This window comes from Eucalyptus grandis, chromosome 1 (genome assembly GCF_016545825.1).
Source record: "Eucalyptus grandis isolate ANBG69807.140 chromosome 1, ASM1654582v1, whole genome shotgun sequence".
NCBI classification, from domain to species: Eukaryota; Viridiplantae; Streptophyta; class Magnoliopsida; order Myrtales; family Myrtaceae; genus Eucalyptus; species Eucalyptus grandis.
In genome coordinates, this window is record NC_052612.1 from 13,114,581 (window position 1) to 13,127,847 (window position 13,267).

Sequence of the window (13,267 nt, forward strand, 5' to 3'; positions counted from 1 at the left end):
CCTGAAAATTTGCTTCCTCTTATCGTAATTGCATCGATATCGACATCGACATCGTCAATGGCAGAGTCGTATAGCTACATGCACTCCATGTTTTTAGTTTTCGGATAACTTCTGATTGTTTTTGCATGCACTCCATGTTTTTAGTTTTCGAATAACTTCTGATTGTTTTCGCATAAAGAAAGATGAGGCTTCGATCATGAGGACGTTGTTCTTCTTTCAAGCATCTTTTGTTTCGAGCAGCTTCTTTCATCTCGTGTTTTCTTTCTATTCCTTTCTCTTTTCTGTTTCCACAAGACCAGTGAAGAGGGAATGGTCGATGCTGATCCTATTGAGGGTCCTGAAAGAATTTGTTCCCTCAGAAGAAGGATTATACTTGAATCTGATTACTTTCATTTGTAAAGAACAGTGAAAATCAAACGAACAGCTCAAGTACATTCGGATTGGGGAAACCTGACTGGTTTGTAGAAGCATTTCATTTTGGTTTGCTGATGAATCAATCAGAAAAGCCAGCATTTGTGCTGAACCCATGGATTCATTTTCAATCACTCAAGATCAACAATGGAAAGTGTAGAGTATCGAAGGGGACGATTACCAATCCCAATTTATTCGAAAAGAACCGTCTCTTATGCAGGAAAAACATTTTGCAGACTCGTTTTATCCTTTTCCCGAAGTTAACTTTCAGCGAAAATTAGATGATTGGGGAACTTCGTGAATTTGACAGCAACTCATCCGACCGTTGTAGCATGTGAGAAAGTAAACAGTTCAAATGGGCATGTGAGAAAGTAAACAGTTCGAATGAGCAAGACGACCTCTCTCGCTAACCTTTAAGTTCTGATTACTTGCGGAAAAAAAGCTATCTGTCGGTCTCGAAGCTATGGATGTGCTGAAGATGATAAAGGATCTCAGGTTTATTTTCAGTAACTTGGCGAGTTTGTCCTGTCCTGGCATCTGATGTTGGTTCAGTTAAAATTGCAGACGGATTGGTTTTGCTTCGTGAGCCATATGCAACAAGAGACAGAGACAACAATCGACAGCCTGATCTTTTCGATGAGGAACGCACGAAATGCTTGACCTTCATCCAGAAAAGCTAGTTGTCGAAAACTTTCAGAGGCTTTCAATGGCCTCTAAAAGAATTTCTGATTTCCTCTTCAGTGAACCACTCAATCTAACCAAGAATCAGAAAACAAACTCAATGGCCTTAATGCGGTGCAGCAGGACGTAAATCACTGCAATATTCACATCTACATCTCTTACACATGATACGCGATAACAAACTGCAAACTCGAAAGGAAAGTCCGGCGAAAAAATTTCACTCACTTCAATTGTTGAAAAGAAGAACAGAGCATGCATAGCATGCTTAAAATTGCAATTCTGACTTAGATGCAAAATGCTGCACTTACAGTAACAATCCACTCACCCCAATAAACAAAAACAATATATCCTGACTTTACACAAATTCAATCCAAACAGCAGACGGAGCAAATTTCTAACTAAAGAATATTTAAGGACACATTTTTCTCCAGAGAGAAAAAAAAAAAGCTTCTGCATGATCATATGATATGAATGGAATATATGTTACAATCCCAAATTAGCATATAGTTGTTTGGTTCATACCAAAAGGAGAAGAACCTGTATAAGTCTCAACGCTCAACAGCCCAGCAGTCAAAAATATCAAAACTGAAGCTTTCTGCATAAACCTGAACCGACATTCCTCGATTGAGTGATGCGTTTTACAGGAGCGCCAGGACAACTTTCTACAGTGTCATTTAATCGTGGTGCGGAAGGAGGCGTCCTGCAATCGTTGTAATCCCCCTTTGCCTCCGACTTTTCAGCAAGAAGATCCTCAGTCTTCTCAAGCAGAATCATCTCTAACAAATATTGGTAAATTAATTCGACCATCTCCTCATCTGACAGCATGGCAAAATCCCTCCCATGAATTCCACCTCCCCAACCATCGGTTGAGGAGCCAAAATTAAGCTGCCGAGGAATGCTGCCTCTCCATTCATCTGTATGCTTTAGCTTTTGATAAGTCATTTGTACATTGTCACGACCATCAATGACCCTGTTGCCCAATGCATCATCCTGAGGAGTGTGGCAAGCCATGTCTTTCTCCGACGCCATAAGGGGAGATTCGATATCAAGGAATGCATCTCTGGTCTGGCCTTTAACATCCGAAGTAACTCGGCATTGAGCATTTGACTTGTCATCCAAAATCGACGCAACTCGCTCTCTAACACCCTTCTTAGTGTCCTCAACACTTAAAGATTCAAACTTCTGCACTGAATCTGTACATTGACACTCAACATCATCGAAAGAACCAGCCTTCGTTTCAGAACCCATGAAAACGAGCATAAAAACAGCACCTGTTAAGACACCAGCACATAGCACCATGAGCATTCCTAGACCACAAAAACCTCACTCCACCCTAGCTCCAAGATTGAACCCTGAATCTCTAAAGGAACAATAAAACCCCCCAAGAACGAAAACCCAAGACGAAAAAGAGGGCAAATCTCAAAATGGGTCTCATCAAGATCAAATGTTGACGCGGAGCACAAACTGGGTCCATCGATAAAACCGACAATCTCGACATGAACAAAACGATTACAGAGTCCAACGACGAATCTTGAAAAAGACCATCGAAAGAGCAGAAAGAAACGCGCGGCGAAAAGCGCAATGCAGATGCATTCCCACGAGAAACCAAAGGAAAACGACAAGAAACCGAGGTAAAACTTGCAGGTCACAGGAAATAAAGTACCTTTTGCTGTTCTGCAAAAAGGGGTCTTCACAAGGGAAGAAAGAAGGAGAAGGAGAAGAAGAAGAACGAGAACGAGAAGGGTCGCCGGAGTTTTCAAGGGAAGACGGGATGATGGGCCGTGGGCGGCGGCGGAGGAGGCTCCAAACTCGGAGGCGTCGGTCGCTCCGGTCAAAGTGCGCAGAGGAAGTAACGCCTGACTGACACAGAGCTTTTTTTACCTTCTTTTATAATTGCCAAAACTTCAGAAGAGATGCTTTTCTATGCATCTCTAGTTTCGAAGTGGCAGTCTGGCATAAGGCAAAAAAACACCGACCAAAAGGAAAAATAAATAAATTGCCGTACAGCTTCCCTTCTCTACAAATACGAAAGCATGTGGTCGGGATGCATGTGAGCCTAACTTACCTCACGATCTTATATGCACCTGGATCATCTATATGCCTTCCAATTTTATTTGTGGTGACTATATGTTGATGCAATTTCTGATCGTGTTCGTTAGATTTTTATTTCGATTATGGAAAATGTTTAAGAGTGTCGTTTCGAGCTTATTAAGCCTTATTAGAATGTTAGTTGAAAATTTGAAATTATTTATGATATGAAGTAAGCGATTTATTATGATGTGTAATGTCTTCATATTTTTAAATTGTCTTGGAAAAATTTATTTATGCTGTTAGTTAGCTTAACTAATGTTGTAGAGGCACTTATCAACAAAATCCTTCAATTATTAAGACTTTGATCGGAGCGATTTTACCTTTCTCTTTCTTCTTAATCTCAATCTTGTGACTTTTCTTGAAAGTAATACTCCTGAATTTTCCTAACACTCAAATGGCATGTAAAATGCACATTTAATTATTACCATTTTTTAAAATCTTAATAATATTTTAATTGTCTTATGATAAAATAAAAAGTATTTTTTTTAGGATTAATACCGTGAAAACTCCAAAATGATACACGTGTGACAAATTTACCAAAAACTATTTATTTTATCATGAAAAACCCCAAACTAGTACACGTATAACAAATTTGCCCCAACTGATCATAAAAAAATCATAAACTGGTATATTTATGACAAGTTTACTCAAATTAATTTATTCGACCGCCAAAAACTCTAAGTTGATATATTTATGACAAATATCACAAAAAAATCACAAAAATTGTAAACTATGACAAACGGAGAGAGAAATCTCAAATTGATATACTAGTCAACTTTTACGCGTTATTTAACTTAATAATTTGACAGTAAAATTTAATGGAAACTAACAGAGAGTAAATTTGTCACAAGTTCGAATTGAACATAAGTAAAACACATAGTCAATTAGGTATGTATAGATGCGTAATTTCGTTATTCAATACTTGCGCCGTAGTGAGATGTAATGTATTTCAATATAATTTTCAAAGTTAATACATAGTGTCCTTCCCATAGATTTGCTGCCTGTATATTCCGTGGAGCATTGCTGTGCCCCATGCTGGAATAACTTATCATTAGCTGGAACCATCCTATTGAATTGCTTAGAATCTTTTGACTTGGTAAGCTCAAAGTAGAGCTCGTTAGGAATGACATGATTTATATAATAATCGTTTTCAGTTGACCTATGTTCTTGTAATATGAAACAACCCGTCATTGGCTCGTGTCCTCATGACACGTTTGCTAGCAATTATTAGCCTGTGTCACCGACAACCTATCCACCGCCGATTCCCTATATGAAGATTGCCACATGGTCTAATCTTATCCGCTAGCCATTCTAATCCTTTGGTTACAAATGCATCATCAATTCATTCATTTTTGGTACTTTCTGATGTCTCGATAAGGCAATTTTGGACTTTAGTTCTCAAACTCCAAAAATTTTAACGGATTGAACTAGTAAAAACTCTCCATAACTCACTATTTTCGTGACTTCCAGCTAGTCATCACTCCTCACTTGCCGTCTCGTATTCCAAAACCCACCTTACATTTTTTAGTTTCCTATTATATACCATTTCTTAAGACCTCATGTGGCTAATAATCCAGGGTAGATAATGTTTTTTTGGCACAGTAATGCCTAAGTCATCTACCGTGAGAAGTATAGTAATGCCCAGGTGCATTTTGGATTGAAAGTAGATTAGATAGTAGCAATAGTCATTGCTATGGCAAAAAAACTGAGTGTATTGAGTGTTAAAACTAAAGTACATTCAATTAATCGAGAAAGTTACCGTCGATGGTACTTACGACCCAAATCGAGGCTAAAAAACAAAATGACAAAACATATGGTATGTTAATTCACGTGCAAAAGAAGTAGCCTGAGATTGAGTGAAGATACTAGCGGGCTCTGCCTTAGAGAAGATGAATACTAAAAATTCTTGTTAGCATCGGGCATCACGTTCTAAAACTTGGATGAGAATAAAGAGCAGTAAATTAAAATGGACGAGGAAAATTACCAAAAAAAATCTTAAATTTAAACATTTTTTTTGGTCAATTGAGTTTTAAACCTTTTACATACGTGTTAATTCGGTCCATCCGACCAATTTTGTCTAGAAATCGAGGACGTTGACGCCAGCTATACTACGTGATACGATCGGCGTTGACGTAGAAAGTTTTAATAATATTTCAAAATGTTTTATTAATTTTTCTTTTCTTTTTCTTTCTTTTGTTTTTCTCCACCATGGCTAGCAAGGATTGCCAAAGCTCACCGGTTGCGGGCTAAGGCAGCCTCGCCTGCGGTTGGTGAGGCCATGGCCGCCTTTACCTGCGGCCGCGCCTTGTGAAGGTAGGTATTTACCAGCATCGTTCTCTCTGTCAGCGAACACATTCTGATGCACTCATTAGCGAGTTCCTTCTTGTCCGCTGGGCAAAAAGAAGTTCTTCTCCTTTAGGTATCTACTAGCATTGTTCTCTCTTCCTCTTTGGTATTGTTGGCCGCCGACAACCCCTTTGTTGCTGCACTTCAACGTTCCAGCGTGATCCAGAGCCTTCCCCGACGCCGGTTCAATGTCATGAAGCCTCGGCAGTCGCTTGGTGAAACTCTAGCAATTCTTGACGATTTTTTTGCGAATTCTCGGCGATTCCAGCAGCGTTGCACCTACCAACAACCCTGTCGCACCTCGTGCCCAAATCTGGGCGAGGCGGCCTTGCCCCGGCAGCAACCTCGGCCTTTGCCGGCCATGGTGGGGAAAAAGAAAAGAAAAGAAGGAAGGAAAAGGAAAAGGAAAAAGAAAAGAAAAGAAAAGAATGAATAGTAAGGAAATTCAAGAAATTATTAAATATTATAAAATATTATTTATGTTAATATTGATCGTGCCATATCGGCAGTGCCATGTAGGACGATCATCATTCATGTTAATAATTTTCGGTTAAAATTGATCGGATGGACTGAATTGACATAAACATAAAAAATTTAAGATTTAATTGACAAAAAAAAGTTAATGATTGAATTAACACAATCACAATAAATTAGAAAAAAAATTGGGTTATTTTCCCTAAAATGGACTATAGTTGCAAGACAGTCGTTCTGAGGACAATAAGTATGAGACAACTGCAAATATCATTATAATTGAAATTGACGAATAAGTACGTAGTATTTAACGGCAAAAGAGACAAAGTTCTTGATCAATTTACTAAGGAAACACCTCACATGCCAAAAAGCACCAAACAAGATTTTCTTGATCTTCAGAAAAGAAAAACGAGAAACACAACTATGGAAGCAAACATATTCTCTCAAAGCTAGTTATGTCCTTATTACATAGACAATCTTCCATGCGTAGAAGCATGTAGAAATAGGCATACACAAAGGCATCTAGAATATAGCATAATGTTCTATGCTAATGCAAAGCAACGGAGGAACCGAAGAGAAGTAGCTCTCTATTTATTGCCATCAAGTCATGAGCAAGAAATAAAGGAGGAGGAAAAGCAGGAGGAGGTGTTGTGGCTAATCTACTGAGCGCTGTAGTCACTTCCATTGCGTTCATTTGGATGTTCAGCGTGGCTTTAGGTGACCTGCCTAGCACCATCATTTATGACATTTGCAACACTGCAGTTCATGCAAGCCGCGATCCCTATGGAAACAACGTAGCTTACGGCCTCAAGGATATGATGCTCATCACGGTAGCCCAATCGGTTACCACTACTATACTCAGTCGCCTTTTCCGATTGCCATCGCGTACGGTCATGCCGTCTGCAACAAGACGCTTTCTTTTCTACCGCTGCAGCTCATGTCTTACATTTGCTAGGTTACAAATACTTAGGGATTGTCCTAATAGCATCGAAGTTCGGATGGTGCTCCAAGGCTGTAAAATAAGATATGAAGAGTATTTTACCGATAGCTAAGGGTGCGTATGGTAACGTTTACATTCCCTAACATTTCTTTTCGTAAACACTTTTTTCTATTTCCGTTCTCAGAAATAGTTTCTGAGTATTTTAAGGCGTTTGGTAATTATAAAAAAAAATTGTTGTGGGAAAATAAATACATTTGGTACAGCAAAAAAAAAAAATTGTGACTTAAAATTTCTTTTAATATATTAATAATTTTATTACATTTTTCTTTTTCTTTTTCTTTTTTTTTTTCCTTCTCCTTCCTCTTATTCGGTTCAGGGCTTGGCCATGGTCAGCGGGGACTAGCTAGACAAGGGTCGGCTCAACCTCGCCGTGGATGGCGAGGCTAAGCCTCACTCGCCACCGCGAGGCCAGCGACGTGGATCTCACGGTGGCCGGGCGAGGCTTGAGGCCTCACCTAGCCATGGTGAGGCTCCCCCAGGCTTGTCGAGGCGACGAGGCTTCGGCGAGGTCGCCGGTCTCGTTTGGCTGGTCACCAAACTAGTGACTAGCTAGGGAAGAAGAGAGGAAGAGAAAAAGAAAAAAAGAAAGGGAAAAAAGAAAAAAAAAAAGCTTGTTTCTTGGGTTGTTCTCTCGAACAAGAAATGACTTTTTTTTTTTCTTGTTTCCATTCTAAATCTATTTCTGAACAAAAAATTACTAAACGCGTTTCTGTTCTATTTTTGTTACGGAGAACAAAAGAACATAAATGAGTGTTTCTCGGAACGTTACCAAACAACACCTAAACGATCGTATTATCGAATCCTATTATCATCACTGGTTATGGGAGTTATTTTATGCGCATTGTCTTGCGGTCAAACAAGTTCTTAGAGCCTCTAAGGTAGCGCATGCAAACGCTTCTGTTCCGGGGAAGAGTTTTTTTCGAAATGGTTCTTTTCTATTTCTCTCCAGGGAACAATTTATGAGTAAAAGAACCCGTTTGATAACGACACAAAAATTTCTACTCTTGGAATAGAAAAAGAATAGAAATGCGTTTGATAACGCAACAATTTCTTTTTTGTATTTATTCATTTTTAATCTTGCCGACGGATTGCCGCCGCCTCCCGCCGGTCGCCGCCGCCGCCCGCCCGCCGCCGCCGCCGCACCACCGCTGCCGCCGACCGTCACCGCCCGGGCGGCCGGAGGGGGCAGCCGATGGCTGGCGCGCCCGGCGATGACGGCCGGCGGCCGGGCAATGGCGTGCGGCCGGCGGCCGGCGGGCGGCGACCGGCGGACGGAGGCGGCGGCGGACGGAGAGGCGGCGGGGCGACGACGGGGTCGGAGATTGTTGTCGGTGGCCGGCGACCGGCGGGTGGCGCGGCCGGCGACCGGCGCGACGGCGGCGGGGCGTGGCCGGCGACCGGGCGCGCGGCGGCGGCGCGGGCGGCCCACCGGCGACGGCGGGCCGGCGACCGGCGACCGGCGACGGCGGCGGCGGCGGCGGGCGGTGGGTTCCGAGCGGTTGACGGTGGTCGCGGCAAGAAAAGGAAATAAAAGAAAATTAAAAAAGAAAATCAGCTTATTTCTAGAAATTGTTCCCGAACAAGAAGCAACTTTTTTGCTTCTTGTTTCTCTCCCAAACCATTCCTGGGCTAAGTTTTTATTTCCGGAACAAAAATAATGTGGCGTTAGAAACAGTTTTGTTCTTTTTTTGTTCCGGAACAAAAGAACAGAAACCATGAGAAACAGAAACCTTTGCATGCACACCCTAACTGTCTTCTTTTTATACGTTGTAATAGCATAAAAGTGACTCCACCAATCTTATCTTTTGAGCTTATGTTGATTTTTGTAAAGTTCAATAATGTTTCTTTATTTAGTGACAATCTCGAATCTATCTGATCGACTTTGAAGTTAGTACTAAATTCTAGTGCAATCTTTATAAGCGCAAATCATGAATGGGAAAAAACGAACCTACTATAAAGTTTCGACGATGTATAGGTTGATGATGCAATGAAGGGCAGCATTTTTCTTTGTATTTTGTCCTCAAGCTGTCGTGTTCGATCGATCATCGATATTAACAGCAAATAGCTCATCTACGTACAAGCTTCAAGTGACAAAATTCAACTTTCCTTGGTCAATCAACCAGTCAATACATATTCGACCAAAAAGAAAAAAGAAAACAGTCAGTACATACTCCAAGGCAAAAAGGCAATGTTGACGAGGTGACTACGGTGAAGAAACCGGATTAATCGAAGAAACTAGAATCCCACATGCATAGAAAATTGGGACATTAATTATCGTTTGCATTTAATGATCCGGCGGTGCAAAGTAGCAATGGGTGGAACCACAAAGGAACCCACTTCTTGTATAGCCCTGAAATGGGTGTTTTAGCAGCAATTAGAAGCACAAAGAATTAATTAGCAAGAAATTAGTAGTATGATGGGTACTAGTCCAGGAACTGCACGTATTCTAATTGGGTTCTATTGGATCTTCAATTTTGTAATAGGCAAGTACCCAGGCACAAGGGGAAAATTATCAAAAAAATCTTAAATCTATTGTAATTGTACCAATTCAGTTTTAAATATTTTACAATTGCATCAATTTATTTTATCCTCCCAATTTTGGCTCGTGCCAATGTTGACACGAAAATTTTCAATAATATTTTAATTTTTCGAACTTTTTTAATTTTTATTTTTCCCTATTCTTCCCATTTTCCTTTTCCCCACAATGACCAATGAGGCTCGCCTAGGTCTGGGGAGGCTTTGGGGAGTCCACGAGAGCCTTGCCCGGAGCCTTATTGGCCACTAGGTTGGGGGGACAAAAATGAAGAATAAGAGGAAAATAAAAATTTTAAAAAATAAAAGAAAATATAAAAAAAAAAAAAATTAAAATATTATAAAAATTTATCCACACCAACAAGATTGACGGCTAGTGTCAACTAGTGTCTATGTTAGCGTTGATTGGTTGGATAAACTTAGTTAACATAATTGCAAAATATTTAGGATTGAACTGATAAAAAAGGTTTAAGACTAAATTCTATTTATGACTTTTTGGTAATTTTTCTAAGCATGGTATAGTGTTTGCTCAGGAAATTATCAAAAAAATTATAAACATATTATACAATAGTTAATTCAATTATAGATATTTCAATTTTATCAATATAATTTTAAATATTTTGATGAATTGTCAATTTAGAAAATTAGTAATCAAGATGACTGTTATTCTACATGACATGATTAATATTGACGTTAACAATTTTTATAATTTTTCCCCTTTTTCTTAACTTTTAATTTTTCATCTATGGGCCAGCAAGGGGTGATCTAGGTGAGGGGCTCACGGCCCTCCCCAAAATCCAAGTGGGAGGCTAACAGTTGTCGCTAGTTGCAAAATCCCGCCGCCTAGATATCCGAGGAAGAAAAGGAAATGAAGAGAAGAGAAAGAAAAAAAGGGAAAAAGAAAAAGGAGAGGAAATTTAGATTTTTTCAAAATTGTAAAAATTCTTCACGTCAAAGATCGATTATATCATGTAGGATTGTCCAATCTCCATGTTAGTGATTTCTAACCAAAATTAGCCTAAAAAACCTAAAGGAAAATTCATCAAAAGGTTTAATTAAATATGTAAAATTAAAAGCTTTGTAACTAAATTAACTATCATATAATAGGTTAATAACTTTTTTTTTGGTAGTTTCCCGTATTTATTCATTCCATGTAATGAATTATATAACACTATGGAAAGAAGATTAGCTTAGAAGGAAAGAATCATCTCCTCAAATACTCAATTCATAATAATTTAAAAGGACCAAATCCTACCTTTGATCGTTAAGGACATTCTCCATGATAGTATACCATATTAAGAAAGTCAAACCCAAAAACTTAAATAGGCAAGCAGGAAAAACACTATATATGTACATAGAGAGCATATGGATACTTTAACGCACGTCCACACCCCTCTTATATGCAAGATAATAATAATGCGGAGTAGAGAATTGTGTAATTCTTGTGTATTGCAATGACGGTGGTATAAGTCCACTTTATTGTATCAAGGATATGCATAATTAAAGGGAGATATAAAAAGATCTTCTAAATATATGCACAATTACTAGAGATATAGAAAATTAAGGAAAATATCATAATCATCACTAGCATTGCTTGAACGAGAACAATGAAGGAGGGATGTTACCTATGAAGATTCTCCCATACCTCGATTCCGCCAAATTTGGCTAGCCAGTGCTAACATGGATGACAATTGACGTGGATAATTTTTAATAATATTCTTTTTAAAATTTTATCTTTTATCTTTTTTACCCCTCCTTCCTCCTTCTTCTTTGGGCAATCCTTGGACCGAGGCAAGGGCTGGTTGCTAGACTGAGATGACCCCGTAGGTTAATAATATTCTTTTTTGATTTTTTTTCGTTTTCCTTTCTCTCTCTCTTTCCCTCATTCCTCCTTCTTTGGGCAATCCCTTGACCAAGGCAAGGGCTGGTCGTGAGACTGAGATGACCTCGTAAGTTAATAATATTCTTTTTGAATTTTAATCTTTTTCCTTTCTCTCTCTTTCCCTCATTCCTCTTTCTTCTTTGGGCAATCCCTAGATGAGGCAAGGGCTGGTCGCTAGATTGAGATGACCTCGCAGGCCAATGACAAGGCTCGTCTCGCTGTCACTAGGCAAGGTCGAGCTTGCCTAGCCACTGTTCATTCATGATAAATGAGTTTATTCCCAATTACGAAGATTCTCCCATACATAAATCGGGGCACCATATCTGACCCCTCCCCACTCCCCCCCAAAAAAATTCCCAGGGCACCATAGACAAACTCCATAATTTGATCGACCAAACTTTCCCGGACTTTGTTTAATGTAACGTCTGATCTGGCTATGGTCATCACCATGTGGTCTGAAGTAACAAAAGGCAAACCCTAAATATAATAAAGGAAATTCCGAAAGATATGGTCGGCCAATAATTTCACATGATCACGATCCTTTTTTTCCATTTCCACGTGCATGACAAACCAAGAAACACGCCAGGGAAAAGAAGAAGATACAGAAAAAACCTTTCTTTTTTTTTTTTTTTTTTGGTCATGGGAAAAAAAAAAATTCAAATGCTGGCAAATTGCAGATCGCATCAAGAACCGACGGTGGCAATGACGCCTCGCATCATGTCCTTTGAACTCGAAGAAGTCGACCCGCCCGTCCTGGTTCCGGTCGACCGACACGATCATCTGCTGGACCCGCGCGATCTCCTGCCCTCCGGCAGCCCGAGCTTGCCGAGGACCGCCTGCAGCTCCGTCGCCGATATGAACCCATCGCCGTCCTCGTCGAACACCTTGAACGCCTCCGACAGGTCGCTCTCCTCCTGCGAAGACGACTCGGAGGAGCCGGAGCTGCCGCTGCTGCCAGAGTCGTCGTCGCCGTTCTCACACGGATCGGGAAAGATGCTGTCGAGGGACTGGTGGAGGAGGACGAAGCCGTCGAACTCGAGGCCGGGGGAGCCGGGCTTGACGAAGGAGGCGACGGCGGCATCGACCTCAGCGGGGTTGGCCTCGAGGCCGAGGGTGGCGAGGGCGTGGCCGAGCTCGCCGACGGTGATGACCCCGTCGCCGTTGCGGTCGAAGAGGTCGAAGATGCGGCGGAGGCGGAGGGAGTTGAGGCTGGGGCTGTGGAGGCGGAACGAGGCGGACTTCTTGCTCAGGCTCCTCTCGCACGCCATCGCTGAAGGAGGAGGGAGGAGGAGGAGGAGGAGGAAGAAGAGCCTCGTTTTGGAGAGAGAAAAGTCTAGAGAGAGAGGGCGAGGGGACGTGCGGGGAAAGGTTAAATAAGGTAGGAATGGAGGACGGAGGGTTCTCATTGTCCAGGCGCGTTTGGCGGCCGTTGGCCGTTGGCGCAGTCGTTGCGCGACTGTTTCCTCGTTTCTAGATCTTGACAAAGCCACGCACACACTCTTTCTCTCTCTTGGATCCAACGTTGAATTGGAGGGGGAGGGAGGGCGTTGACCAAACGGCGGCTTCTCTCTCTCTCTCTCTATGTTCTTTTTTTTTTTTTTTGATCCTTTTCTTTTTTGGGAGAGATACCATGGCTTCGAATATGCGTCGCGTACCATTCGTTCCACTCGATCAAACCACTCTCGAAATTAGAACATTTATGAAGGTGGACTACGTCCGGAGGCACGGCTTCTCGAGAGCCGACAATATCGACGCGTCTTTAGTGCGAGGAGAAGATCTCGAATCACACTTGACCCGCATATCGCCTAGATCTCTCAAACGGGTGGATCGTATTGGATGCGATTTAATTCAAA

General features: G+C 41.1%; 1 protein-coding gene and 1 pseudogene across 1 annotated transcript; both read right to left on the reverse strand.

Moving 5' to 3' along the window:
- Positions 1–1,528: 1,528 nt before the first annotated feature.
- Positions 1,529–3,026, reverse strand: LOC104433331. Its single transcript, XM_010046028.3, has 2 exons — positions 2,756–3,026; positions 1,529–2,363 (listed from the first exon to the last, which is right to left on the reverse strand). The coding sequence occupies exon 2, from the start codon at positions 2,350–2,352 to the stop codon at positions 1,672–1,674; it is 681 nt and encodes a 226-aa protein (XP_010044330.2). The 5' UTR covers positions 2,353–2,363; positions 2,756–3,026; the 3' UTR covers positions 1,529–1,671.
- An 8,865-nt stretch (positions 3,027–11,891) lies between these two features.
- Positions 11,892–12,761, reverse strand: LOC120295517 (annotated as a pseudogene).
- Positions 12,762–13,267: the final 506 nt, after the last annotated feature.